At 42.6% G+C, this 26,573-nt stretch overlaps 2 protein-coding genes across 3 annotated transcripts in view; one reads left to right on the plus strand and one right to left on the minus strand.

Annotated features, from left to right (window-relative positions):
* LOC142845393 (sodium- and chloride-dependent transporter XTRP3A-like) overlaps nucleotides 1-2,400 on the plus strand; it is a 29,213-nt gene extending 26,813 nt beyond the window's left edge. For both annotated transcript variants that reach the window (XM_075964026.1, XM_075964025.1), the window contains exons 9-11: nucleotides 813-972; nucleotides 1,426-1,591; nucleotides 2,247-2,400. In XM_075964026.1, coding sequence (XP_075820141.1) covers nucleotides 813-972; nucleotides 1,426-1,591; nucleotides 2,247-2,396 — 476 coding nt within the window. In that variant the 3' untranslated portion in view covers nucleotides 2,397-2,400. The remainder of the gene's footprint in view (nucleotides 1-812; nucleotides 973-1,425; nucleotides 1,592-2,246) is intronic.
* A 3,039-nt stretch (nucleotides 2,401-5,439) lies between these two features.
* The window catches only part of Sacm1l (SAC1 like phosphatidylinositide phosphatase), a 57,737-nt gene continuing 36,603 nt past the window's right edge, over nucleotides 5,440-26,573 (minus strand). The window contains exons 11-20 of the mRNA XM_075964027.1: nucleotides 26,455-26,523; nucleotides 23,323-23,402; nucleotides 18,565-18,663; nucleotides 17,490-17,628; nucleotides 14,071-14,140; nucleotides 13,884-13,956; nucleotides 12,876-12,969; nucleotides 12,666-12,758; nucleotides 11,997-12,054; nucleotides 5,440-7,212 (exon numbers count right to left, since the gene is read on the minus strand). Coding sequence (XP_075820142.1) covers nucleotides 7,076-7,212; nucleotides 11,997-12,054; nucleotides 12,666-12,758; nucleotides 12,876-12,969; nucleotides 13,884-13,956; nucleotides 14,071-14,140; nucleotides 17,490-17,628; nucleotides 18,565-18,663; nucleotides 23,323-23,402; nucleotides 26,455-26,523 — 912 coding nt within the window. The 3' untranslated portion in view covers nucleotides 5,440-7,075. The remainder of the gene's footprint in view (nucleotides 7,213-11,996; nucleotides 12,055-12,665; nucleotides 12,759-12,875; nucleotides 12,970-13,883; nucleotides 13,957-14,070; nucleotides 14,141-17,489; nucleotides 17,629-18,564; nucleotides 18,664-23,322; nucleotides 23,403-26,454; nucleotides 26,524-26,573) is intronic.

Consider the following 26,573-nt stretch of genomic DNA (forward strand, 5'->3'; position numbering starts at 1 on the left):
CTGGACTGAGAACTCACCACATCCCAGGGAAATGAGGCAGTCAGCCTACCCTTGGGAAAAGGTGACAACTCTCCAGCCTGCACTCATAGGTCTCCAGGCTTTGAGAGCCCACATCTGGTTTGTTTTAATGCATATGACCTGTTCCCACACCGGGAGGAGCTCCTTCCATATACTCTCCAGGCAATAAACACCCAACCAGATCACCCTGTTCCTACTGCTAATGCTACTAGATTTTCTCTCTGTTCCTGAAAGTCATGGGAAAGGACAATCTGGGGCTGCTGTTGACACTTAAAACCTGTCAGTGAACTGCACTATGCTGTTGTCGGCCCCTGATCCTGTCTGATACACCATTATAAAAGCACACACTTCTTGCATTTTGACTGTGAAGCTGTTAGCAAAGGAACTAGCCTTTGCCACGATGCCTATTCAATACCTTCACTGTCATCCTAACCAACAAGGGGTCATGAGTACCCTGTAGCCAGCCTCCGATAATTCCGTAATTCCACATCCAGGATGGGCAAAACAAGGCCCCATCTAGTCTTCATGTTCTAACTACCCACTGGAAGCTACTCTCTTTACTCAGCACTTGACATCCTCTCTGGGACTGGGTCTCTGCAGCCCAAACTGGTATGAAATGCCACCAACTGTTTTTTCCTTGAGCTGACATCTCCTACCGAGCAGCTCCTACAGCTCCTATGGTCGAACCTACCCTCCAAAGTGTTGTGTCTAGGAACCTGTGGCTCCTGCTGGCATACAGCATGGGATGGGAGACAGGGAGACTCAGAGAGATGAGCAGTGATCTTGCGTTCCAGGTCTGGTGTGCCTCATCAACTGTGCCATTGGTATGGTGTTCACCATGGAGTCTGGGAACTACTGGTTTGACATATTCAATGACTATGCAGCCACCCTGTCCCTGCTGCTCATTGTGCTGGTGGAGACCATAGCTGTGTGCTACATATATGGGCTGAAGAGGTAAGGAGACCACAGACCCTGACTTCTACATGGGGCCGAGACGCTGCAGGGCCACGCTCGTAAGAAAATCATCTTTCCTCAGTGGGCATGCCCATTTTAGATACGAGAATTGTCAGCCACCCTAGCCCTGTGGACTGAGAGGACTGGCATTTCCCTCCCCGATGTACCCTGCTCCCTTCTTCTTTGGGAAGTAGCCTCTGGTCCACACCTGGGGACCTCTGAAAGCCCACACCAGGGAAATGTCCCATGACCATTCTTTAATGGCAGGGAGCCTCAGCCCTTTTCCCTTCAACTCAACACCTCACCAAGGAAAGGATCAGATGGGTCCGGGGACATGTTCGCATATCATTAATAACCAGGACAGCATCTTCCTAAGGAGAGAGGGCATGTGAACTGGACTCCCTCCAGCCAGAGCATGAATAAGCCTATGTTCTCTCCTTGTGGTCCAAATAGATTTGAAAATGACCTTCAGGCCATGACTGGCCGCTCCCTCAACTGGTACTGGAAGGCCATGTGGGCATTTGTGAGTCCACTGCTCATCATCGGCCTCTTTATCTTCTACCTGAGTGACTATATCATCACAGGACCGCTACAGTACCAAGCCTGGGATGCCAGTCAGGTACCTGACATTCCTGCAGGGCTGGGGAATAGGGCAGAACCCACGGTCACTTCAGAACACAGGGAACCATTGCTGTGGTGTGGAGAGGTCACAGGAACTTCATCGAGATGTTTCACAGATGCTCAGATAGTACAGCAGAACGGGGCTGTGAGTGGTTAGCCATGCTGCATGGGGAGAACACCACTGTAGAGATGCTGGCTCTTCCTTCAAGGAGCTTTAGATGTTGAAATGGCTCTCAAAGGTGAGGGTGGTATGGTGCAGACTTATTGTCACATGAAGTGCTGGTCTACAGGCACATTCTCACCCACGTTATAATACCCAACAAAATCCTGGCATAATGCAGGGAGGAAAAAGACTTGGGTCAGTTTCAGAGTCACAGCAACCAGAATGTGCAGCAGAGTGGGTTTTCTTCACTCCCAAATGGCCAGAGAATGGAGTGGAAGCCTCCAGAGACCGAATAACCCACTTCCCCAGTTAGCTCCAGAGCCGTTCAAAGTCGAATTGCACAGCTAGAGAAGGTGGGCACCCGAGTCTGGGGAAGGAGGGGTGGATATTTCATGGTCAACCGAAATACAACTCACACCGTTTCTCTTCCTTTCCTGGGATGGAGACTGGAGTCTTAAAACAAGAGAAGGTTCTCCTGTCGCTCTTGCAGGGTCACGTGGTTACCAAGAACTACCCCACATACGCACTTGCCGTCATTGGGCTTCTGGTCGCCTCCTCTACCATGTGCATCCCTCTGGTAGCCCTGGGGACTTTCGTCACGCGCCACTTCAAGAGCAGAGCAAGCTTTCCTATGGCCTGAGCAGACCTCTCACGGACTTACTATGAGCAATCGCTGTTCTACGGCTCCTTCCTAAGGTAGATGTTCCTCAGTTACTTTACTTTCTGCTTCCTGAATCTGCAAAGAAAATTTAATTCTCTGTATCATGCTGACAGAAACCTAACTTTGGCCATAAATACTACAGACTTTTTAATCTTCCACAATGTATCCTTTTGTTGCCAGAATTTAGACCCTTTTGTGTTACATATTCAACTCATACTTTTCATCATTTCGACCTTTAGCTTTCGTTCTAGAAATATCAAATGTTTACATGCCACCATTACAGTAATGAGACCCTGGCTTACAAATTTACCTCTATCATTTGCTTTCCTGTTGTTGTTGTGATGGAGTCTTGGTATTTATGGACTCCAGGTTTGGTCTGCACCTGTTCATCTTAGGCTTCACCACGCTGACATAAAAGCATGGGGAAGGGAATGAGGGGACAGTTCCCTGGAGGCTCGGCCTGCCCTCATGACATGGCATTCCTGGGGCCCTATGCACCCACTGCCTCAGGATGGCAGAGGGGGTACGAATGAGTCTCAAGGAGCAATCAATGCTACACTGGGTTGAAACAGTCCTGACTTCACCCTGTCCAGAGCTTGGATTACAGACACCTGACCTTTCAGTATTTCCTGAAAGATCTTCTAATGGTGATTAATTTCCTCTGCTTCATCACTGAAGTGTAACTTTGCTGGATGTGGTGTTCTTGACTGGCAGATTTCTTTCTTTTAGCAGTTTGAATGTATTGATAAATCCATTTCGTTTAGTCTAACGGTTATCACCTTACATGCGACTTGACTCTTGCTCCTTGGTGGTAGAAGAGGAGGAAAATAATGAGCTGTAGATGAAACAATTCAAAAAGTAGAGGATGCAAATCTAGAAAGCACAGTATGTGACACAATAAAACCAAATCAGATTTTTTTTTTCCATCAGTGGGCACTAGCTGACATGGATTCCAGATATAACCACTGATAATGAAGACTGAGTTCAAAGGATCCATAAATACACATAAGCAAAATTTATAAATTTAAAGCAACCAACAACAACAAAAAGGTGAAAGAAAAATCAGGTATGCTGGAACAGGCTTTAAATCCCAGCACTTAGGAGGCAAGAGGATCTTAGGTTTAGAGACAATCTGGGCTATATAGTGAGACACTGTCTTCAACGAGAACTATATAAATAGGGGAGAGGGGTGGAGCAATCGCTCAATGAGTCACAGCACTTGCTGTGCAAGCATGAGGAGCAGACACTGGATCCCAGCGGCCATGCATGAGACTGTCACTCCAGTGAGACCCTGTCTCAGAGGAAGAAAGCAGGTGGTAGCAGGTACCTCTCACCCTTCTCTGGCCTCCAGCTGTACACACCTAAGGTCCACGCACATATATACACAATCACACACAAAAGGAAGCTAGAGCTGGACAGATGACTCAGTGGGTAACGGTACTTGCTCTTCCTGCAATGGATAGGTTCAGTTCCCAGTACCCACAGCTGTCTCTAACTCCAGGTGCTCCAGCACATTCTTTTAGCCTCTGTAGGCACTTGGCAGGCATAGGAAGCACATCACACAAAATAAAAATCTATCTGGGGGTGGGTGCACTACTGCTCATCTCAGTGATGAGCATCTTAGCCATGCAAATCAAGGCCAACAGCACGTAGCAAACAAAAAACAACCTTTTTAACCAGTCTCTCGCTTACCTGCCAGGCAGCATTACATCAGCTCACCTTTTTCCTGGCAACACTTCCATCTTGATTGCAGACTCAATATTGTTGACTATGATGTAAAATTTAATTGGACATTTCTCTCCCACCTGTCAATTCCCAAATAGCCATTCAGAGGCTGAATATGAATTTTAAATGTTTGGTCAATAACTCAGGCTTATTACTAACTAGCTCTTACATTTTAAGTCAACCCACATTCCTTATTTACGCTCTGCCACGTGGTAGCACCTTTACGAGCACGGCATGTTCATCTCCTGCTCCCTCTGCATCTGGCTGACAACTCCTGACCCTGCTCTTCTCTTTCCCATGATCATTGGTTTGGTTGCCCCACCTATACTCCTGCATGGCTACTGGTCTATCAGTATTGTGGTAAACCAATTTGAATGACAAATTACTGTGTACTAGAAGATATTCCACAGCATGAATGGCTTTCAGTCCAGAGTCAGTATGGATGTTCAATTCAACAAGCATGGGACAAATTCAATTTTGCCAACAGTGACAGTCATCTTGAAAGTGGATCCTGCCTGCTTTCAGTAGAATCTTAATTAACTGTGGCTTTGTGGAATGCCCTGAGGCAGAGAAACTGAGACAATACAAGCGATCATGGCCTACTTCAAGCCAGAGTGTGGGAACTTGTTACGGTGATAGGTTAACTAACATGGTGAGGCCGGCCATTCAGAGCTGGCCTATCTTCTCTCACAGTGAATACATTCACTAACTAAACTACCTACCACATTTGGTGACGTGCTGGGATTGCAGGTGTGGGTCACCATGCCAGGTCTTTTAGAGTACTGGGATTGTGCCCAGAGTTTCATGCACACTAGGTAAGTGCTCTACCAACAGAGCCACATGCCCAGTCCTGAAAATACTTTCCATATGTACTATTTTCCTGTTTATCAGTTGCAACCTGTATCACCTATCCACCCATACTTCCTTATCACCCTGCAACCTTTATCACTTTGAAACAAATTATAATTTGGAAGTAGAGATACTTTTTTTTAATTTTTTCTGTATTTTTTAATGTGACCCTTGAGAATCTTGCTGCTATAGAAAACTTGCTTCCATTTCACAGTGAGACCTTAGTACTTAGAGATAATCATTACTTTAAGTGTTGTCTTAGTTTTTATCTATAAAAAATAATGATATAAAAATGTCTTAGGTGATCATCACTAGAAAACAGTTTAGAAGCTATTGGTTTACTTGTTTACTTATAATGACTAGTATTTCTATAATGACCAAACACTGCTTTAAGATAAAAAAAAAAATACCACCTCTGATAAAAATACAGAAACAACACCAACAGTAGTTAAGAAAGAATATGGCATTTTATTTTTGCATATGGATGTACAGTACATGAATTAAACAAAATCACTGCAGGGCTCTAAAACATTGATCACTTGCAGCCTAACCCAAAGACATTAGTCCTTGCAAAGTAGCCACATTAGTGGTTCAGATTTGGTGTTTGCTGTAGCTGTTGACATGAAGTGTTCACTGTGAAATGCCCAGTGACATCTGAATAATAATTATAGTAGACATGGGCTGGGCTTCAACGTTCCACCTTTGGAACAAATATGCTTATTTACATGTCGGAACAGGTGGCTCTACTTACTTACCTTACTGTGAGTTTTAATGACTGATTTTAAACTACACAGGATTTTCCCAGAGTTTCTAAAAGCAATAACTCTTATTGTTTATAAAAGATAATGTTGAAAAAAGGTAATGTTAAAGGCGCTTTTAGAAATATTTAAGGACAACATAAGGTACTATTAGAAAAAAACTCTACATATTTTTAAGCAAAACACTGATGTACCATAGCAGTGTTTAACTGAATTGCTTTAAGATAGTGCAATGATACTACCTTATATACTGTTCTAATATCTAAACCTCATAATTACAATTTTAATATATAACCTGACTTACAATTACAACTATGCACAGCTTCTGAAGCGCAATTTCAGTCTGTTTTATGCATAAATTAAAGTTGGTCCTTGATTTGGAGAACGACGGCTGCCCGGAAGCATGAACTTTCAGACACTTATTGACAGCGTGAGAAAGCAGGAGGACTGTGAGTACCATGAGTACCATGCATGGAAAGCAGTTGCTACCCAGTGTGAATCAAATCTAGCAGTAGACACTCTCTGAGGCCTGCATGTCTCAAGGAGTAACAAAAAAAAAAAAGGGTCCCCACAGATATGGGAGGAAGAGGAAGCAGCTGGCCAGTCTAGTGTACTTTCCGCAATAGAGCGGTTCCTAGAAAGAGGCAACTTTGGACCTTTAGCATAAGAGACAGACTTTACATTCTTTGATTTCATTTACACCTTCTAAAAAAGATAAAATACATCTGAACTTTTCATGCAGGGGCATGACGGCAGCTCAAGCTGCTAAAGCCAAGAGGCAGCTACCAGAGACTTCCAACAGCTCTAGATCCCATTCTCCTCTTCCTTCCTGTGAAATTACTCCTTATCAAACTACTTGATACCTGTAAGAGACATTACATTCTATAAACATAGTAGGATTAGCGTATTATTAAGCCTTTAAGAAAAGTCCAAAGATATATGGAAAATATGCTTGCTAACAGTGGCTGCTTTACAATGACAATAATGAAACAGAGCTAGAAAAATAATTTTACTGTCTTAAATAATGAAAGAAGTTAAAATTTTAAAATATATTACTTATCTGTGAACTTTTGATTAACTTGACAGTGAATAGATTTCTTTTGATCTGTGAGCTGAATTTAAGCTACATTTGAATTACAGTATAGCTTCAAATTATAAATATAACATCCCAACAGTAAAGAGATCATCAAAGCAGTAATTACCCAGCCCAGCCCACAAGAGGAGCTTTGAGAAGACCTTGGGACTGCTGTGGAAAGCAGGTCAGTAAAGACTCCAGTTCTGCATCATGGAATCTTCCAAGCCAAGCCGCTTTCCACAAACACAAATTCAGTCTATCTTTTCTTTCTGGACCAATCTAGGAGCATCAACAAAATCTTTGCCATTGTAAAGAATAATAAAAAATGTTCCAATGCTTGCAACTCCCCAGAAGAGGACATACGCCAGAGTTTCTGTCCAAGTGTCACCTGTTGATATTAAAAAGAGATCATGCATCAATTGTTGACGCCAGATCTAACTGTTAGTTGTACAGCACAATTTCACACTAAAGTTTACTAGTACGTCCACAGGAAAAAAATACAAGAACCTCTTAAGGTTTAAAACCAGGGATCTCAACTCTTCAAGGCTTGATAAACCATCAGCTGTGAGACCCTAAGAACTTGTTGCCTCTGTGATAAGTTCTCAGACCAGAGAAAAAACATAATTATCATTGAGATTAAATTCTTTAACACAAGAAACTAATAATCATAGTTCTATGACCAATCTGATATTATCAAAATACCTATAAAATACGTTACAGAATGAGTATTTTAGTTAAAGTTGCATGTTTAACTATATAAATCATAATATATTTTAACAGCATTTAACACAACTCTGCTGGGTGAGTTTATGAAGGTTAGCAACATCCACGGAGCAAAGACCTATTGTTTTTCTCTTTGAAGAGCTGACACTTCTCTGCACCTGCTGGTCTCAACTATAGAGAAACACATGCAGAGTCAAATGGCCAGTAAGATTGCTCAAGGGAGGGAAGCCACTTCTGGGCTTCCTACCACATCAGAGGTTGTAGTGCACTGATGTTCCTTCTAGGAAAGCACAGCAAGGGCTGGGATCAGCTCCCCTGCCCCGTGCACCACCTCACAAGGGCTGGGATCAGCTCCCCTGCCCCGTGCACCACCTCACAAGGGCTGGGATCAGCTCCCCTGCCCCGTGCACCACCTCACAAGGGCTGGGATCAGCTCCCCTGCCCCGTGCACCACCTCACAAGGGCTGGGATCAGCCCCCCTGCCCCGTGCACTACCTCACAAGGGCTGGTGTCAGCTCCCCTGCCCCGTGCACCACCTCACAAGGGCTGGTGTCAGCCCCCCTGCCCCGTGCACCACCTCACAAGGGCTGGTGTCAGCCCCCCTGCCCCGTGCACCACCTCACAAGGGCTGGTGTCAGCCCCCCTGCCCCGTGCACCACCTCACAAGGGCTGGTATCAGCTCCCCTGCCCCGTGCACCACCTCACAAGGGCTGGGATCAGCTCCCCTGCCCCGTGCACCACCTCACAAGGGCTGGTGTCAGCTCCCCTGCCCCGTGCACCACCTCACAAGGGCTGGGATCAGCCCCCCTGCCCCGTGCACCACCTCACAAGGGCTGGGATCAGCTCCCCTGCCCCGTGCACCACCTCACAAGGGCTGGTGTCAGCTCCCCTGCCCCGTGCACCACCTCACAAGGGCTGGGATCAGCTCCCCTGCCCCGTGCACCACCTCACAAGGGCTGGTGTCAGCCCCCCTGCCCCGTGCACCACCTCACAAGGGCTGGTGTCAGCTCCCCTGCCCCGTGCACCACCTCACAAGGGCTGGGATCAGCCCCCCTGCCCCGTGCACCACCTCACAAGGGCTGGGATCAGCCCCCCTGCCCCGTGCACCACCTCACAAGGGCTGGTGTCAGCTCCCCTGCCCCGTGCACCACCTCACAAGGGCTGGGATCAGCTCCCCTGCCCCGTGCACCACCTCACAAGGGCTGGTGTCAGCTCCCCTGCCCCGTGCACCACCTCACAAGGGCTGGTGTCAGCTCCCCTGCCCCGTGCACTACCTCACAAGGGCTGGTGTCAGCCCCCCTGCCCCGTGCACTACCTCACAAGGGCTGGTGTCAGCTCCCCTGCCCCGTGCACCACCTCACAAGGGCTGGTGTCAGCTCCCCTGCCCCGTGCACCACCTCACAAGGGCTGGTGTCAGCCCCCCTGCCCCGTGCACTACCTCACAAGGGCTGGTGTCAGCTCCCCTGCCCCGTGCACCACCTCACAAGGGCTGGTGTCAGCTCCCCTGCCCCGTGCACCACCTCACAAGGGCTGGTATCAGCCCCCCTGCCCCGTGCACCACCTCACAAGGGCTGGGATCAGCCCCCCTGCCCCGTGCACCACCTCACAAGGGCTGGTGTCAGCTCCCCTGCCCCGTGCACCACCTCACAAGGGCTGGGATCAGCCCCCCTGCCCCGTGCACCACCTCACAAGGGCTGGGATCAGCTCCCCTGCCCCGTGCACCACCTCACAAGGGCTGGTATCAGCTCCCCTGCCCCGTGCACCACCTCACAAGGGCTGGTATCAGCCCCCCTGCCCCGTGCACCACCTCACAAGGTACTATCCACAGCATTCAGTATCTTTTTATTCAAAAATATTCCTAAATTTTGACATCATTTTTCATAGCCGAGTCTTAAAAGTTGTGCAGAAGGCAAGTTAGTATTTGTTTGGGAATTCGTCCTGGTTTGATTTCTATTGCTGTGATAAATATCATAATCAAAAGAACCCGGAAAGGAAAGGCTTTATTTGGCCTACACTTTACAGTCCATCACTGAAGGAAGTCCTAGAGGCAGGATTTGAAACAGAGACCATGGAGGGATGCTTCTTATTAGACTACTCTTCATGGCTTGTTCACCTTGCATTAATATATATAAAAAACCCAGGACCACTTGCCCAGGGATGGCGCGCCTACAATGTGCTAGGCCATCCCACATCAATCATTAATCCAGAAAATGCCCCATAGACTTCCCTACAGGCCAATGTGGTGGAGAAATTTTCTCAAGTGATGTTCGCTCTTCCTAGGTGACTCTAGCTTGTGCCAAGTTGGAAAAAATAAAATGAAACAGAACAACAAAAACTAACCAGGACAGGCCTGAACCAGAAGCTCAAGTGCTCTAAGCAAGCACTGTGCCCCTGTGCTTCTTCCCAGGCCAAGAACAGAGCTTCCTACAAGCTGCTGGACACTTCCCAGAAGAATCCTCCACTTCACTCAGGCCAAGATCTTGGAATTAACTTTTCTTTCTTAAAAGAATATTTGAGATTTTATTTTTATCTTATGAGTGTTTGCTGTCATGGGTATATCTGTGCATGCTTACAGTGCCCACAGAGGCCAGAGGGCATCAGATCCCCTGGGACTGGAATTTCAGAGGGTTTTAAGTGCTATGTGGTTGGGGACTTGAACCTGGTCCTCTGGAAGAGCCAGTGCTCTTCACCACTGAGCACCAAATTACTGAGTTCTGACATATGCGGGATTAACTTTTCTTATCCCTTCAGATGTTCTTTAACTAGTGGTGAGCATAGAAAACAAAAACCTCATAAACGGGAGTGACTCCAGGAAACAGGCACCCACTGGGCAGTGTTTTCTAAGACAAAATCCAGGGAGTGGCTGAAACCAGTTGTTGGCCTGAGCAACCAGCACACACTGACTAATTTGTCCCTTTTTCTTTCCTGACATAGAACCACAATCATACTGTAAGCAATTCCTATACCCTTATCCTATTTTTACTGTAAGTAAGAATGGGTTTTGCATTTTTAGAAGGACAAAGAATATACTACAGAGACAAAAATGTTACTGTGGCTTCTTCCCCCTACTCCACAAACTTTAGTGCTCAGCTCTGTTGAGGACAGAGACGCATGGCACCGAGCCTCCTCCTAAGAAGTGCACACTGACAGTATTGGAGACTCAGGTGGTGAGAGTTTACTACCCAGACACAGCAGACAAAACAACCAACAGAATGGTCTCTCCCTCAAAAATCTGATGACTGGGTGGTAAAGATAGTGAGAAAATCGTTCTGTGCAGAAAAATACATGGTGGCTCTACCAGGTGTACCAGGAGGGTATTCCACCTCTAAAAAGCAATTTTTTTGATATTCATGACAAGTGCAGAGAGTGCTATGGAAAGCCAGGAACAAAAGGACACAGGAGGCTGGGGAACAGCATCTGCAGGATGTCATCAAGATAGTTGTCTACACAGAAGTTTCAGGATAGCCAGAGCTAAATAGAACCTGTCTCAAGAAACAAACATCAAAATATATGACTAAGGGCCAGCAAAACTGCTCAGTGGGTAAAGGCCCTTGTCGTACAAACATGGATCTGGATTTGATCCCCAGAGCCCACAGCACAAGGATGACCTCTACATATACATCCCTGCACGCACGGCCTTACATAAGCCGCATACTCTATTATCAAGAGGTAGCATATCTCGAGAAGGCAGAACAACAACTTTAGTTTTTATTTTCTCTCTATAATTATTATATGATGGTTTGGTAACAAGAAAAAAATTATAAAAACCTTAAGTTAAAAACAGGGCCAGCAGGTAAAGGTACTTGTTTTGCAAGCCTAGCAACCTGAGTTTGATCCCTGGATGTCAAAGTAGAAAGAGAATTCCACAAAGTTGTTCCCTGACTTCTACATGTGCACCCCTCATGTGATAACAGTAATTAAAGCAGAAGGGGATCAGGGGAGATAAGGGAGAAAGAGAATTGCTAAGATATTTTGAGAATGCCATAATGATATCAGATAGCCTGTATACTAATTTAAAATGAGATTTTAAAGAATCACCACTACCATAGCCTGTATACTAATTTAAAATGAGATTTTAAAGAATCACCACTACCATAACAACAACAGAAAACTACTAGGAACTGAGATGTGTCCTAGTGGCGGAGTGCTGCCCCACACTGCACACACACAAATAAAACCCAATTATCAAACACTCATTAAACTTAATAAGTAAACAAGTACTGAGTGGACTCAACACCCAAGATGAACAACCAAGTTCAATATTCTAAAAGATAAACGTAAGAAGGCAAATTTATGGCACACACCTTTAATCCCAACACTCAGGAGGCAGTGGTAGGCAGATCTTTTCTAAGGTCAGCTTGGTCTACATAGCAAATTTCAGGCCATCAAGAGCTAAACAGTAAGACCCATCTCAAAAGTGATATAAAGAATAAGAAAGAGCACACTTACCAGCCATAAGCAAACAGATAATACACATTGAAAAGGCAACAACCATGATGATGGGCAACTGAAAAATAAAAGTGAAAGACACAGCTTTTTAGGAATAATTAGAGGCTATAAAATCATCCATGTCCACCTAGACTGGAAAAGAAAAAACTTCTGCAAGCTTATACACGAGATTTAATCAAACACCACTATTTATGGGTTCAAGCACGGCGACCTAAATCTTTATACTGGTAAAGTTATAAGACCTAAGGAAGCATGGTTCTGCTACAAATCAGGGAAATTATCTTTCAGGACAACAGACCTCCCTTCCATCCAGGGAATTTTTTCATCTGGCATAAGACCCCAGAAAAGCTGTGAAGTCTTTTTTTTCTCAAAGCAGAAAAGAAAAGCAAATATCCCAAACACACTTTGCCTCTTTCATTTACAAATTTATCTCTAGCAATTCCCTGGTCATAAGAAGACTGAAGTTCTTCTCCTCCTCCACAGTTCCTTCTGTGCTCTTACACAAAGGGATGTACAGTAGAGTCACAAAAGAGAGCAAACACTCAGGTATTTTCTCTGTACTCTGGTCTCCTCTTTGGGGGAAACAGCATGCCATGTTTCAGCAGAGGTGTTTCCTACATTGTCAGATACAATTCTTCCAATCTTGAAAAATCATAAAAAATTACTTACTGCCAGGAATTTCCAATCCCTCGGAACACTTAAAGGACTATGAGATTCTAATTCATCCACTGAATAGTTTCCAAGAAATAAGTCTATGGAATCCTAGAAAAGAAAGAAACTGTCAACTCTCTAAATTTGATTTGACAACACTGAGCAATAATACAAAGATAAAACCATTCAGTGCCTCCCACAAAAAACAACCATCAAATACAAACTTACTTGTCTAAATCCATCAGAGAAGTTGTTCTTGTAATACCGTAATAAAGAGTTGAAGCCATCCATTATAAGTCCCAACCGAGTTCTTTTTCCAGTTCTGGTTAAGAAAGGTCCAATTTTAAATTATAAGCATGCATACTAAATTCTAAGTTTTATGAACATTGACTGTTATAAAAAATACATGAGCAGTAAAGATATTAAAAATTATCCCTGAAAGTAGACATTTCACAAAGAAGTCACTAGAAGGCCTAAGAAACATATAGTTGTCCCTTGTATCTATAAAGAACTCTACTAGATATTTCATATAGATGTTCAGGTCCCTCATATAAAAAAGGTGCAGTGTTTCCACATATCCTATTCATACCCCCTTATTCTTTCTAAGTTACTTATGATGTCTAATACAATGTAAGTGCAAGGCAAGCAGCTATGAGCCTGTATTGTTCAGTTAATGATATTGAAAAACTGCACGTGCTCAGTACAGACACAAATACATCTTCTGAACACTTTGATTAGTGGCTGGCTCAATCCATAGATAGAACCCATTGATAAGAGGGTCCCTTGTACTGTTCTCTAAAACATTACCAAGTAGACACAAGAAAGTGAAAGTTTTAGTTACAAAAACAAGAACTATGAAAAAAAGTACAGCCCATGTGAAGAGGAACATTTGCTCCCAGCAATTCTTTACAGTGTTACAGAGAAGACCCAAAGGCACCTCGAACAAATGAACACCTCGAGCAGGAACATGGTCTGGGAGCTTTGCAGAGGTGCAGCTCACAGGCTGTGCCTCAAACTGAGATCAGAATGGTGATTTGGATGCACAGCGATGTTGGAGAAGCAACACAGAGCCTTCAAACCTCTCTGTGCATCAGACTACCCCATGGAGGCTAAGACCCCACCAGTGAGGCACAGAAGCCTGGTTTAAAGAACGTTTCCTGAAAGCTGACCACGGAACTCTAGAAACCATTACTACTATAAGCCACTAGTGTGGAATACAAGTTAAAAGTCGCTTACCTTGTAAAGTCAGTCTTCAAGGCACCGGTTCCTGCATACTGTTTGGCACAAGCATTAGCATTATCAGCCCAAGCTTTTGGAAAAATAAAACAACAGCTGAAAGTGATTAAGGTGCCAACTAAAATTCTAATACAAAATATTAATTTCAAAATTTGAACAACTTTGCTGCTATTAAGAAATTACCTACCATTTTTGTAAGTCTTCTCGAATTCATCTTGTTCTTCAAGCTTCTGTCCCACATGCAAAACTCCTAATCTCTAGAAAAAGAATCACACCCGTATTTATAAGTGATAAGACTTTAGCAGACCTGATTTAGGAAGATAAGGCAACATTCCCCAAATCCTATCATGGGTTCTTTTCCTGCCAGTGCAAAGCACAGGTGAGCTTCAGCTTTTAGAGCTCTGGTCCATCCACCACAGACTGTAGGAAGATCCTCTACACACTCCCTTAAGTCCCAGAACAACAGGGATAACAGTGAGATGATACTCAGAAGGAGGAAAAGGTAATGTGAAACCTGCTAAGAGACTACGTTGTTACTCCCCCTTCCCTGCCATACTCTTTACCCTTCTGCCTTCCTCACCACTCACCAGCCCAGGCTTCCACATCTAAGTCACTGAAGTCTTACTCAATGCTACAGATGCATCGTCACCAAAACTGCACACACACGAGTTTACACACATGTAGGCACACACAAGAGTTTATTATACACATGTGCACGCACACACACACGAGTTTATTATACACATGTGTGCTCTTTTAATAAAATTTCCACGGTGGCTGAGCCCTGAACTCTTCCCTAAGGACTACTCTAGTCTACCAGCCGTATATTGAGAAGCCCTGCCACCTTGGCAAGAGGCAGTGAGGTATTATCTGAAGTGGTTCAGAGAGTTCATGATTTGAAACAAAATCTGAACACTCTCAGCAGCTTTTAGCTGAGCAAAAACTGCCCCTACTGGAGGGAAAAACACAATGGGAGAGTTCCCTTACCATCTGACAAGGCCACCTCAGAGACTCCTGCCCAAAGATGCTCTGAAGTTCATTATGTTTCATCAAACTGTATTCAGCGTGTAAAATAGATTAAATAACCTAATTCAATAGGCTCTGTTTAGTTAGCATGGGACCAAACCATTCCTAACCCATTTCTATTGAACATGATAGCTGAAGTCTCTTCAATAGACTGACAGAGCACAAACTAGAGATTGCTCATCCCTCCTTTGACACAACTGCTTTACAACTCAAGAATAATTCTTTCTAAAGCAGACACCAAAATTTCCTTGGTCAAAAAAAAATGTGAAAAAAAGCTGAATACTTATAAATTATCTAGACATTTGAACATACTTTTCCTTCACAACAAATGCCAATGTGATTTAGAAATCTAGGCTCTTTGTTCATATTTAAAATTGCATATACATAAAGAAGTTGCTTGCACCTATTTTTCTCCTTGTCACAATCATAATGATAAAGAATTATACCAGAAAAGTTTATCCAAGAAGCTAACGTCTCTTATCAGAACAATATATTCAAATAAAAACTTTTTTTTTGGAGACAGAGTTTCATAAAGCCCAGGGTGGCCTGGATCCTCTTGCTTCCACTTCCAAATGCTGTGATTATAGCATGTGCTACCATATCCAGTTTCTGTGGGATCGAATAATGCTTCATTTACACTAAGAAAGCACTCTACTGACTGAGCTATACTCTTCAAAATAATCTTGATAAAAAATATAAACTTTGTAATTTACTACTAAATTAAAAAAAAAAAGTTGGATGTAGTAGCACAGGTCTGTAATCCCAGAATTCAGGAGGCTGAGGCAGGGGAATGGGGAGCTACAAGTCTGCGTGTGCTACATAGTGACCCTGCCTCAGAAACAAAAAGCAAAACAAATGAAAAGGAATATTTTAAACAGCTGGAGTTCAATGGGATGGATTCACTTGTTCATTGCTGACAACATAAATAAGGGTCCTCTAAAAAAGTAATATATTTCTCTTTAATTTTTAATTCCACTTTTAGGAATTATCAACTCAACATAATGTAGAGTCACCTGGGAAGAGTCTCAATGAGGGGTTGTCTAGATTAAGATGACTGTGTGCTAATCTGTAGGGACTGCTTGACTTCAGCTGGGAGGTGAGCAGCACCGCCCCTTTGTGTCCAGGGGGTGTAGGAGTGTAACTGGCCCCAGATGCTCACAGGGAAGGGCATCACTGGGAGGTACGGCCATGCTGGCAGAAATGTGTCACTGTGAAGGTGGGCTTTGAGGTCTCATATATGCTTAAGTCACACCCAGTTATCTCAGTTCACTTCCTGTTGCCCTTCTTCTTCAGCACCACGTCTGCCTTCATGCTGCCACACTGCACGCTGCCACACTCTCAGCCGCCATGCTCTCTACCCTGACAATGGACTAAGCCTCCATCTCAACTAAATGTTTTCCTTTGTAAGAGTTGCCGTGGTCACAGTGTCTCCTCACAGCACTAGAACCACAAGACACGTCCTGCTTTGTGAAAAGGGGAAAGTGAGCCGAGCACTAGCAAGACAGCAACTTGACTGTGGGTGTGACCGGCTGCGTCAGGATCCTGATTCTTTGACATCTTCATGTTGTGTAACAATTTCCTCCGAGATAAAACATTCCATCTTACAGGAAAGCTCCTGATGACTATGGAAGTAAACAACTCAGATGCTTAGCAATTCCCTGAAATGACCAGATAACACTAGGTCCCGCCCTCCCCAACTTATGAAAATGCTAAGGATTGCCAAGACACCCTCAAAACCACCAAGATGCCTGCAAGTCATGCAGTACCTCCAGGTTTCCAGTTTCACAAGCCATCACCTGTTAGTGGAGGATTGAGGTAATAAGTTGTGTTTGAGTTATTTTTGCTCCTATTCACTAAGCTGGACTTCAATGGTCCATCTGGAGTAAATACACATTTGTTCATGTCTCCCCGGTAATGCACTCACATAACACTTCAGAGTGATGGACTGCACTGGAATTGTGAACTAGAGTAAACCTTTGCTCCCTAAATTGATTTTGTCAGTTTAATGAATCATAGCAATTGGAAAGGAAACAGAAACCCAAAGGAAATAATTCAAGTTAATATTAAAAACAGATACAGTCTCTATAGTATTAAAGGCCCCAAAATATAGTAATGTAAATGGCTTAATAAATTATAGTTCAAAGTAAACTATTAAAATTATGATTGCATAAATACTAAAGCCAAATGGCAAACTAGGAACCACATCCGTGCTCTGATGGTAGTTAAAGAAAACTTGTATATACCAATGATGGCAAGGTACAAAAATAAAAAAGTCAGGTTAATGTGTGGGCAATATGAGTACTTTTTGTTGCTGGTTTTCAAAGGTTCTTTTCTCTTTTTTTTAGTACATATGTATTTTTTTTCAATAAAAGATTCAAGAAAGTTGCTGGCGGCGGGGGTGGGGGGTGGGAGCATATGCCTTTAATTCCAGCCCTCAGGAGGCAGAGGCAGGTGGATCTCCGGAAGTTCGAGGCCAGCCTGGTCTACAAGAGCTCACTCCAGGACAGGCTTCAAAGCTACAGAGAAACAATGTCTTGAAAAACCAAAAAATAAAAAAAATGTCAAGAAAGTCAAATTCACCTGCAGCTGGGCCTGAAGGGAGCGTCGCGCTAGTAAGCTCTGGATCACGTTTGTCCTGTCCAGACAGTCCATGCAGTTGCTGCGGAAAGCTCCTTCCTGGGTCGTCACCACCTTGCCGGCAGAGTCTACTAAAAAATAACTGAAACACATTTGTGTGAGCACTCTCAGACCAAAGTACACTAAACATACCAGCAACACAGCTCTTAAAACACAGGTTTCATGGGGTGACCTTAGTAAAACCATAAATTACAAGGTCAGATGGAGTGCACAGCAGGCATATCTCATTTTTCTAGACCAAATGGGAATATGAATGGCTGAAGCAACACAGCTCTTTTTTTTTATTTGTAACTCAGGAGATTCTGATAGGAATTTTGGAGAAACCATTAACCCCTGATATGCTGGGACATGGCTGAAGGAATCACGTTAAAGCACCTCAGGAAACATGGTTGGTTTCTATGGCAACAGTTTCCTTCACAGTTCTCCCTATGTGTTATTTCTGTGAGCACATCGAAATATGTAGCAAACACATTCAAAAAGCACCATAAAAATGTTCAAATCTTTTACTCCAATAATCCTACACTGAAGAATCTTTTTATAGGCAAAACTTGAACACATGTAAAAAGATACACATTGCTCATCTAAAGAGAACCACTTGTAGCACACTCTTTCCAAGGTAAGGAAAGGACCCAGACACTCCACATGTTAGGAAGCATCTAATTAAAGCTATGTTGTGATCTAAAAAGCTGCAGAGAAGACACTGAAAAATGTCATGACAAAGGCTCCTAAGAGAAAGCTTGTGATAAAATGACAGACTACTAAAACCAAAATAGTAAACCAAGTGCAATTATGTAAAAATCAGAAAATATTACGAATATCCCTGACGTTGGCCCATACGTAAGAATTCAGTTATTCTTCAATCAACAACACTCACCAAAGCAAAAAATTAAAATATAAAACAGCATGTGTAAGCACTGATAGCCCAGTGAAACGGCTTCACAAATCTGCTAAATAACAATAAGATCAGCATACACAGCCCTCTTCCCCCTTACCTCTCTAAAGAAGTAATATGCCTTACCTTAATTCATCCTGTATTTCTGCTACTTGATCCAACAAAATACTCAGTCGATCCCATCTCATGTTTTTACATTCCTTATGGAAGTCAAAGGCAATGTACCTACCAAAAACATAAAAAAAACCCACATACTCAGAAACTGATAAGATCATTCAATTTCTTTCTACTAATAAACCCGATTAAGGTGATTCTTTTTTATATGTGAATATGCATAATAGTTATGAATACAGAGCCTCCTTCATTCTAGACTTATTAAAACAACTACTACTACTCACACATGCACACCTCCCTACTACTACCACTATTCACACACGCAGACACGACTTCTACTCACACAAACAATTACATTATATATGCACACAACAACTACCATTATATACACACACGACTACTACTATTATATACACACACAACAACTACCATTATATACACACACGACTACTACTATTATATACACACACAACAACTACCATTATATACACACACAACTACTACTATTATACACACACACTACTACTACTATTTTACACACACAACTACTACTACTATTATATATACACACAACTACTACTATTATACACACACAACTACTACTACTATTATACACACACAACTACTACTATTATACACACACATAACTACCACTATTATACACACACAATTACTACTATTAAACACACACAACTACTACTACTATTATACACACACAACTACTACTACTATTATATACACACGTAACTACCACTATTATACACACACAACAACTACTACTACTACATATACACAACTACTACTATTTGAGGTGGGATGTCCTTCTGTACACTATGAATATATGTTGTTCCTATTGGTTGAAAATTAAAGCTGCTTTGGCCTATAGCAATACAGAATATAGCTAGGCAGGAAACCCAGATATACAGGAGAATAAGGGCAGAGTTGAGAGGAATGCGAGCCAGCCATCAAAGAAGAGACACACCATGTAGCTGTTAAAGGAGTAATATGCCAGGGCACGACCAGTAAGCCACAGCCATGCGGCGATACATAGATTCGTAGAAATGGATTAATTTAATTAAGAGAGCTAGTCAGTAATATTCCTAAGCCATTGGCCAAACAATTACAACCTCTTGAGAGGTTCTAAGAAGCTGCGGGGACCAGCAGGACTGGATGAGACAGAGCAGTCTCTGTTTACAACCACCACGCACACACAACTCTCTACTACTCTACACATACACTTTCCATGCTCATACATAAATTAAAATTATTATAAGATAAATTTTATTTTCACGTTATTCTAGGGGCCTGCAGATAAAAGCAGAGGAGTGCAGCAAATGCTACTGAAGCAGATGGGACGTATACACTTCAAGAGGTACAACTCAACTCACTACCTAGCATGTATTTATTTTCTATTCCTATGTATAAAGAATATGCTTTCTTCTTACCATTTCCCAGATCAATATGCTCAAAGCATTGAAACTCAGCTCAGTCTATAGTGGATTAGGCTGGGTGTCTGTTGTGCACTAGGGGTTGTAAGAAGTGCAGGGAGGCAGGACAATCTCTATAGTGTTAGCTACTGTCTACTCTCCCCTCCCCCGCCGGCCACTGCTGTCCCCCCCAAATCGCTTTTCTTTACCAATATCTACATTATACAGATATATGCAGAGAAAATTCTGTCAATTTATAATGAACCCTTTACAATTACCTAATATTTAAGAAATACAACTCTACAGGGAGGGGAGCAGAGAAAAATGCAGAGCTCAATAAAATCAATAACATAAAGGAAAAAAAAGAAATACAACTCGAAAGTTAGCTGGCAATGAAATGTGAAGATGTCCGACTATTTGTCACCTTTCCCTTAGCCAAGCTCCGCCATCAATGCAGAAGACTGGGGCACACGCCCCACTTCCTGCCTAGGAATCACAAGCAGGATGGTGGGAAGATTGACAATGCAGACAGTGTGGGCTTCTAGCATGGAAGAGGCTCTGCCACCTAATGGTTATCTCAAGAGAGAATGGTAACCCTCAAAAATTAGCACTAAAATACTGTGGGCCAATGACAGGAAGCAAGTAAGGCATTTTAGAAGGCCCCTTTTAAAAAGGAGCACTAGGGTATTAGACATAAAGCAAAGGCTAACCAGACTACAATCCACAGCCCCAGAGAAGCTAGGAAACAAGAAGGACCCTAAGAGGGACATGCATGGATGGCCCCAGGGAAAATAGATAAGAACTCTGGGGTATAAACTGTGGAGGGGCGAGAAGATGGGTGAGAACATGAGGGAACGGTATGGTCGAGTTGGGGGAGGGACAGAGAAGGAAAACAATGAAAGAGACGTCTTGATAGAGGGAGCCATTAGGGAGTTAGGGAGAAACCTAGTGCTAGGGAAACTGCCAGGAATTCACAAGGATGACCCCAGCTAAGACTCCTAGCAACAATGGAGAGGGTGCCTGAACTGGCCTTCTCCTGTAATCAGATTGGTGACTACCCTAGTTGTGACCATAGAACCTACATCCAGTAACGGTACTGGGATGAGTTTCCAGAGTCCAGTAGAAGTAAAGGAGGAGAGATTACATAAGGAGGAAACCCACAGACAGCTGACCCGAGCTAGTGAGAGCTCATGAACTCTCTGGACTGACAGCTGGGGAGCCTGTATGGGACCGAAGTAGGCCCTGTGAATGTGAGTGACAGCTCTGTGGCTTGATCTATTTGTGGGACCAGGATTTATTCCTAGTGCATAAATCGGCTTTTTGGAGCCCATCCCTATGGTGGGATACCTTGCTCAGCCTTGATGCAGTAGGGAGGGACTTGGTCCTACCTCAACTCAATATGTCAGTCAGGCTTAGTTAACTCCCCATGGGATGGATGGGGTTGTGGGGGAAATGGGAGGAGGGGAGGGAGGGAGGGAGGGAGGTAGAACTGTGGTTGGTATGTAAAATGAAAAGAAGAAAAAAGTAGCACTGGGATGGAGAGACGGTTAAGAGGAACTGACTGCTCTTTCAGAGATCCTGAGTTTAATTCCCAGCAACCACAGGGTGGCTCACAACCATCTATAATGATCTAGTGCCCTCTTCTGGCGTGTATGCATACATGCAGGCAGAACACATATATAATAAATGAATCTTAAAATAAAAAAGCAGCGGTTCCCAGGTGGCCAAGGCGATTTCCCCAACTAGTTCCGTGGGCAGCAGAGGAGAGGGGGCCTGTACTAACCTTATCCTATAGCCACACTGATAGAACCTTAGAACCTTCTATCACCATAGAACCTTCATCCGGCGATGGATGGAGATAGAGACAGAGACCCACATTGGAGCACTGGACTGAGCTCCCAAGGTCCAAATGAGGAGCAGAAGGACGGAGAACATGAGCAAGGAAGTCAGGACCGCGAGGGGTGCATCCACCCACTGAGACAATGGGACTGATCTAATGGGAGCTCACCAAGGCCAGCTGGACTGGGACTGATGGAGCATGTGATCAAACCGGAATCTCTGAATGTGGCTGACAATGAGGGCTGACTGAGAAGTCAAGGACAATGGCACTGTGTTTTGCTTCTACTGCATGGACTGGCCTTGTGGGAGACTAGTCTGTTTGGATGCTCACCTTCCTAGACATGGATGGAGGGGGGAGGACCTTGGACTTCCCACAGGGCAGGAAACCCTGACTGCTCTTAGGACTGGAAAGGGAGGGGGATAGAGAGTGGGGGGAGTGGGAAGGAAATGGGAGGAGGTGGAAATTTTTAATAAATAAATAAATAAAACTTAAAAAAAGGAAAACAATAATCTTCCAACAAGCAGCTAATCCAGAAATAGCCTGACAGCAGCTGTTCTCTGGAAAATTAACATTTCTGCTTACACCATTGGCTGCTTTTCAGAAGTGCATAGAATGCAAACATGAGAAATGTTCACTTTGAGCAGAAACTTGAGCTTGAAAATCAGGGGCTTTTGTCACTCTGCTAAAGTAGTGGATGCATATTTTGCTACATATTTTTTCTGAAACAATGTGTGACTCATGGTTAGAGTAAAATTCTACTCAGTAGCTATAGAAGGGTACATCTCTTTAATCTTTAACTTTTGTCACTAATATGTATATGTTATTTGAAGGTATTGAGATAAAATGCAATAATGCTCAGGATTTAATCTTTTCATACTTTGTTTGTATACATTTGCATTCATATCCATGACAGATAATAAACTTTATGAAATATAAAAAAAAACAAAAAAAATATAAAAAAGCAGCACTGTAAGTTATTCCAAGTGCTCTGGCCAGAATTACCAGCTGTAGCCCTGCTCTAAGCCAACCATCACATAGCATATCTACACTACCACCTGTGACTAACTGGACAGGCAAAGATACTGTTCCAAATGAGGTCACTACAGTGTTAAACTGGTCCAGCTCAAAAACCTGTATTTGTGACCTAATAGGTCACTGCTTTGCAAAACCTTGATGAAAAAATTTTAACCAGGAATTAAATTCAAAATCTGGCCATAAAGATACTCTGTAATACAAATTACATCAGAGAAAATTTAAAACCAGCCAAAAAGAAAATTATGTTTTGATCTGGTACTGAACACTTGCTGCTCTCCCAGAGGGTGAGCCGTCTTCAGTAACTGCATCCATACTGGGTTGCTTACATTTAGCCTCCATGGGCACTCCACATGATACATCCACATTTTTCTAAAATGCTAGATGAAATATAAATAGCATACGATTTGTATTCATACACACAGTGCACATGAGACTTGAAGGGTCTACAACAGACAACCGGTACGGTACCTGATCATCCCACTACCCAAGGATGACACCATTTTTGCAAACGCTTGCTCAAGTGGTTTCTCTGATCCCTTGTGGTTCACCTGTAAAAAAATTAAAAAGCCATGACTTTCTTTTCATATAGTAAGTGATACCAGGAAATTAACAAGGAAAGGTTAAGCTTTCATTCTGGCACAGAAACACTAAAAAGAAAAGGAGGTCATCTGAACCAACTTTGGAAAAACAATCAAAGTTTACAGCAACCAACAAAACATCCATCAAGAAAAAGTCACCTTCTAAACTGCAGGAAGTCTCTGAAGCATTTTTTCCTTCCTCCTCCACCATACAGGGCGATGATTTGTGGTAAACAACAGGAATCTTGTTTCTAGTTTCCTTCATCAGACCAGTGTAAGACCAGACCCTATGTTACATATAACTATACACACCTGAAGAAGTAAATTATCTCTATATTGTGTAACTGAATGAAGGTCCAAAAACAATGGACTGATTGTAAAAGCTACACCTGAACTATTAACCAATGGATACCTGGGGCAAGAGCTTCTTTCTGGATAGAGACATAAAATAGACCACCTAAAGTCTGAACAAACCAAGTGACGCTCTTTAGAAAATAGGGACATCAAAAGCAGCAGGATATATGAAAGACTTGAGAAAACTATCTCCATACTCGGGTAAGAAACATGTCTAGAAAAATCCTAATACAACAAACATCACCCCCTGTTCTTTGGCCTTCAAACATGCCTGGCTGGCTGTCAGAGCCCACTCCGGCAGAAGTCAGCTGGGGGTACCCTGGGAGGGGGTGCTGAGGCTGAGGAAATATCAGATTAAGAGAAATGAGAAAACTGGTAAACTGTGCTGTCTCAGTACAGAGCCAGTTGGCAAAGAATAGAGGGTGGGTTGTTATTTTGTCTTTTTCCAATTCCTAGAATTCAATGAAGTAGGCCCATATTTCCACATGGTATGGTGACCAGAATCCCAGGCCACAGTTTGCACCTGCTGCCCAGGAGGTGGTCACATCCCTAACAAAGGATCAGGATGTGGTTCTGCTCCTTCTTTGTAATTTGCAGGATGCCTGAAAAGAGAGGTTAATTCAGCCTACGTGACAGAGCTGGCATACAGAGCAGGAAGACATGACAGAGCAGGCACAGGCAGATATGGACGTGACCACAACCATTCACCTGGTCACCTAGGAGACAGAATACTAATTAATCCAGTTTATGTTTTGGTATATAACACTGTTTGGAGAATAAATGCAGAGGAATTTTCAGGATGTGAACTCAGGATTTCATGAGGGATCACTGAGAATCTCCCTCCTGATAAAGTCATGTGAGTTGTATCTTTAATCCCTCACCTCCCCTCTGGTCTGGAGAAATAATTTAGGGTCCAGGCTAGCACCAGACCCCGACAATGAAGTCTGCCAAAACATTAGCCAAACATTAAAAAAGAACCTTCATTAAGTATATACAGTGAGGAAAATCTTTGCAAAAGAGTCTGGAAAACTGCATCGCTATAATTTTTAACAATCAAAAAACCAAAACAACAAAAGAAAGCACAACTGGCTCTGGAAGGAGAATGACTCCAGTCACTACATTGTAACAATCAAAGACTAAAGTCAGTCATACAAAGAAACGGGAGAAAATGGCGTATCCAATATACCAGAATTTAAGAGATAAAACAAACATAGTAGCAAGAGGAAATTTCATTACTTCAAATGCATATACTAACAAACAAACAGCTGGGAGGTGGTGGCACACGCCTTTAATCCCAGCACTTGGGAGGCAGCAGCAGGTGGATCTCTGTGAGTTCGAGGTCAGCCTGGTCCACAAGAGCTAATTCAATGACAGGCTCCAAAGCTACACAGAAAAACCCTGTCTTGAAAAACAAACAAACAAACAAAACTAGCTATTGGTGGTAGCAACATGCTTTTAATTCTAGCACTCAGGAGGCAGAGGCAGGCAGATCTTTGAGTTCAATTCCCAGCACCCATACTGGCTTACAAACATCTCTAACTATAGACCCTGGGGATATACACCTAAAAATAAATAAATATTTAAAAATAAAGAAAGAAACAAAAAGCTTCAAATTAATAACCTAACTTTAAACACTGAAGAGTTAGGAAAACAACATAAACCCAAACTTTTTAGGCAGAAGAAAAGGAATGATATGGATTAAAGCAGAAATGAAACTAACAGAGGAGACAACCAAACACTGGTTCCTGTAAAACACTGGCAAGCTTGGTTACAACGAACAAGAAAAAAAGAGAAGATTCAAATTACTAAAACCAATTATGATAATGTAACACTGCTAATAATTTTTAGAAAAATAATTATAAGAAAATATGATAGATACTCATACCAAAAAAGTGCAACTTAGAGTTGAACAAATTTCTAAAAAATGTAATCTACTAAAGCTCAACTGAAGAAACAGAAACTGGACAGGAAATTGGATGTGGTGGTGGCTAAGACATGCAATACTAGCACTCGGGAAGCTGGGACAGAAGGAAAGCTCAAAGTCCAAAGGTAGCCTAGGCTACAAGTAAAACCTTGCCTCATCCTCACCATATCCTTCTTCCACAAAAGGAAAATCTAAACAGATCAGTAACTAGGAAGGGGACTGAATCAGTATTAAAGAAAAGCCCTAGACTCAATGGCTTCACTAATCAATCTAACGAAAAGTTTAAGGATTTAATAAGACTTAGTAAACTTCTTCAAAACCTAAGACAATAAATATGCTCTTTAATTCATTTGTAATAACCAAAGGCAGAAATAATCCAAATGTCTATTAATTTATAAATGTCTTATATTCCTCTAATAAGTTATTATTTAGTCTTTAAAAGTAAAGTAATTCTAATAAACATAGATGAATCTTTAAAACATTATATTAAACGAAACAAGCCAAACATAGAGGACAAATATTGTATGAGTCTACCTATCTAAGGAACATAGTTCAGAAGAGTCAAAGAGTAAAACAGAGTCACTAGGAGTAAGGGGAAGGTGGTAAAACAAAGGCCATCTACTAAGATCAGAGCTTCTGTTTGTTCGGTCTGATGAGAAGTTGTAGAAACATTAATTTAAAAATTAATTTTCCTGTTAATTATAATTATTCTTGTTATTCCCCCCAAAAAACATTCAAACCTACCAGATTAATTATGACTTGCTTTCCATAAATAATTATTTGTGAATCAAAGTGCCTTTGGAAACCATCCATCTAGAAGAGAGATAAAGGTAGTTTATTAATATGATTATTTATCATATTTC

This window comes from Microtus pennsylvanicus, chromosome 3, assembly GCF_037038515.1.
Source record: "Microtus pennsylvanicus isolate mMicPen1 chromosome 3, mMicPen1.hap1, whole genome shotgun sequence".
Classification (NCBI taxonomy): domain Eukaryota; kingdom Metazoa; phylum Chordata; class Mammalia; order Rodentia; family Cricetidae; genus Microtus; species Microtus pennsylvanicus.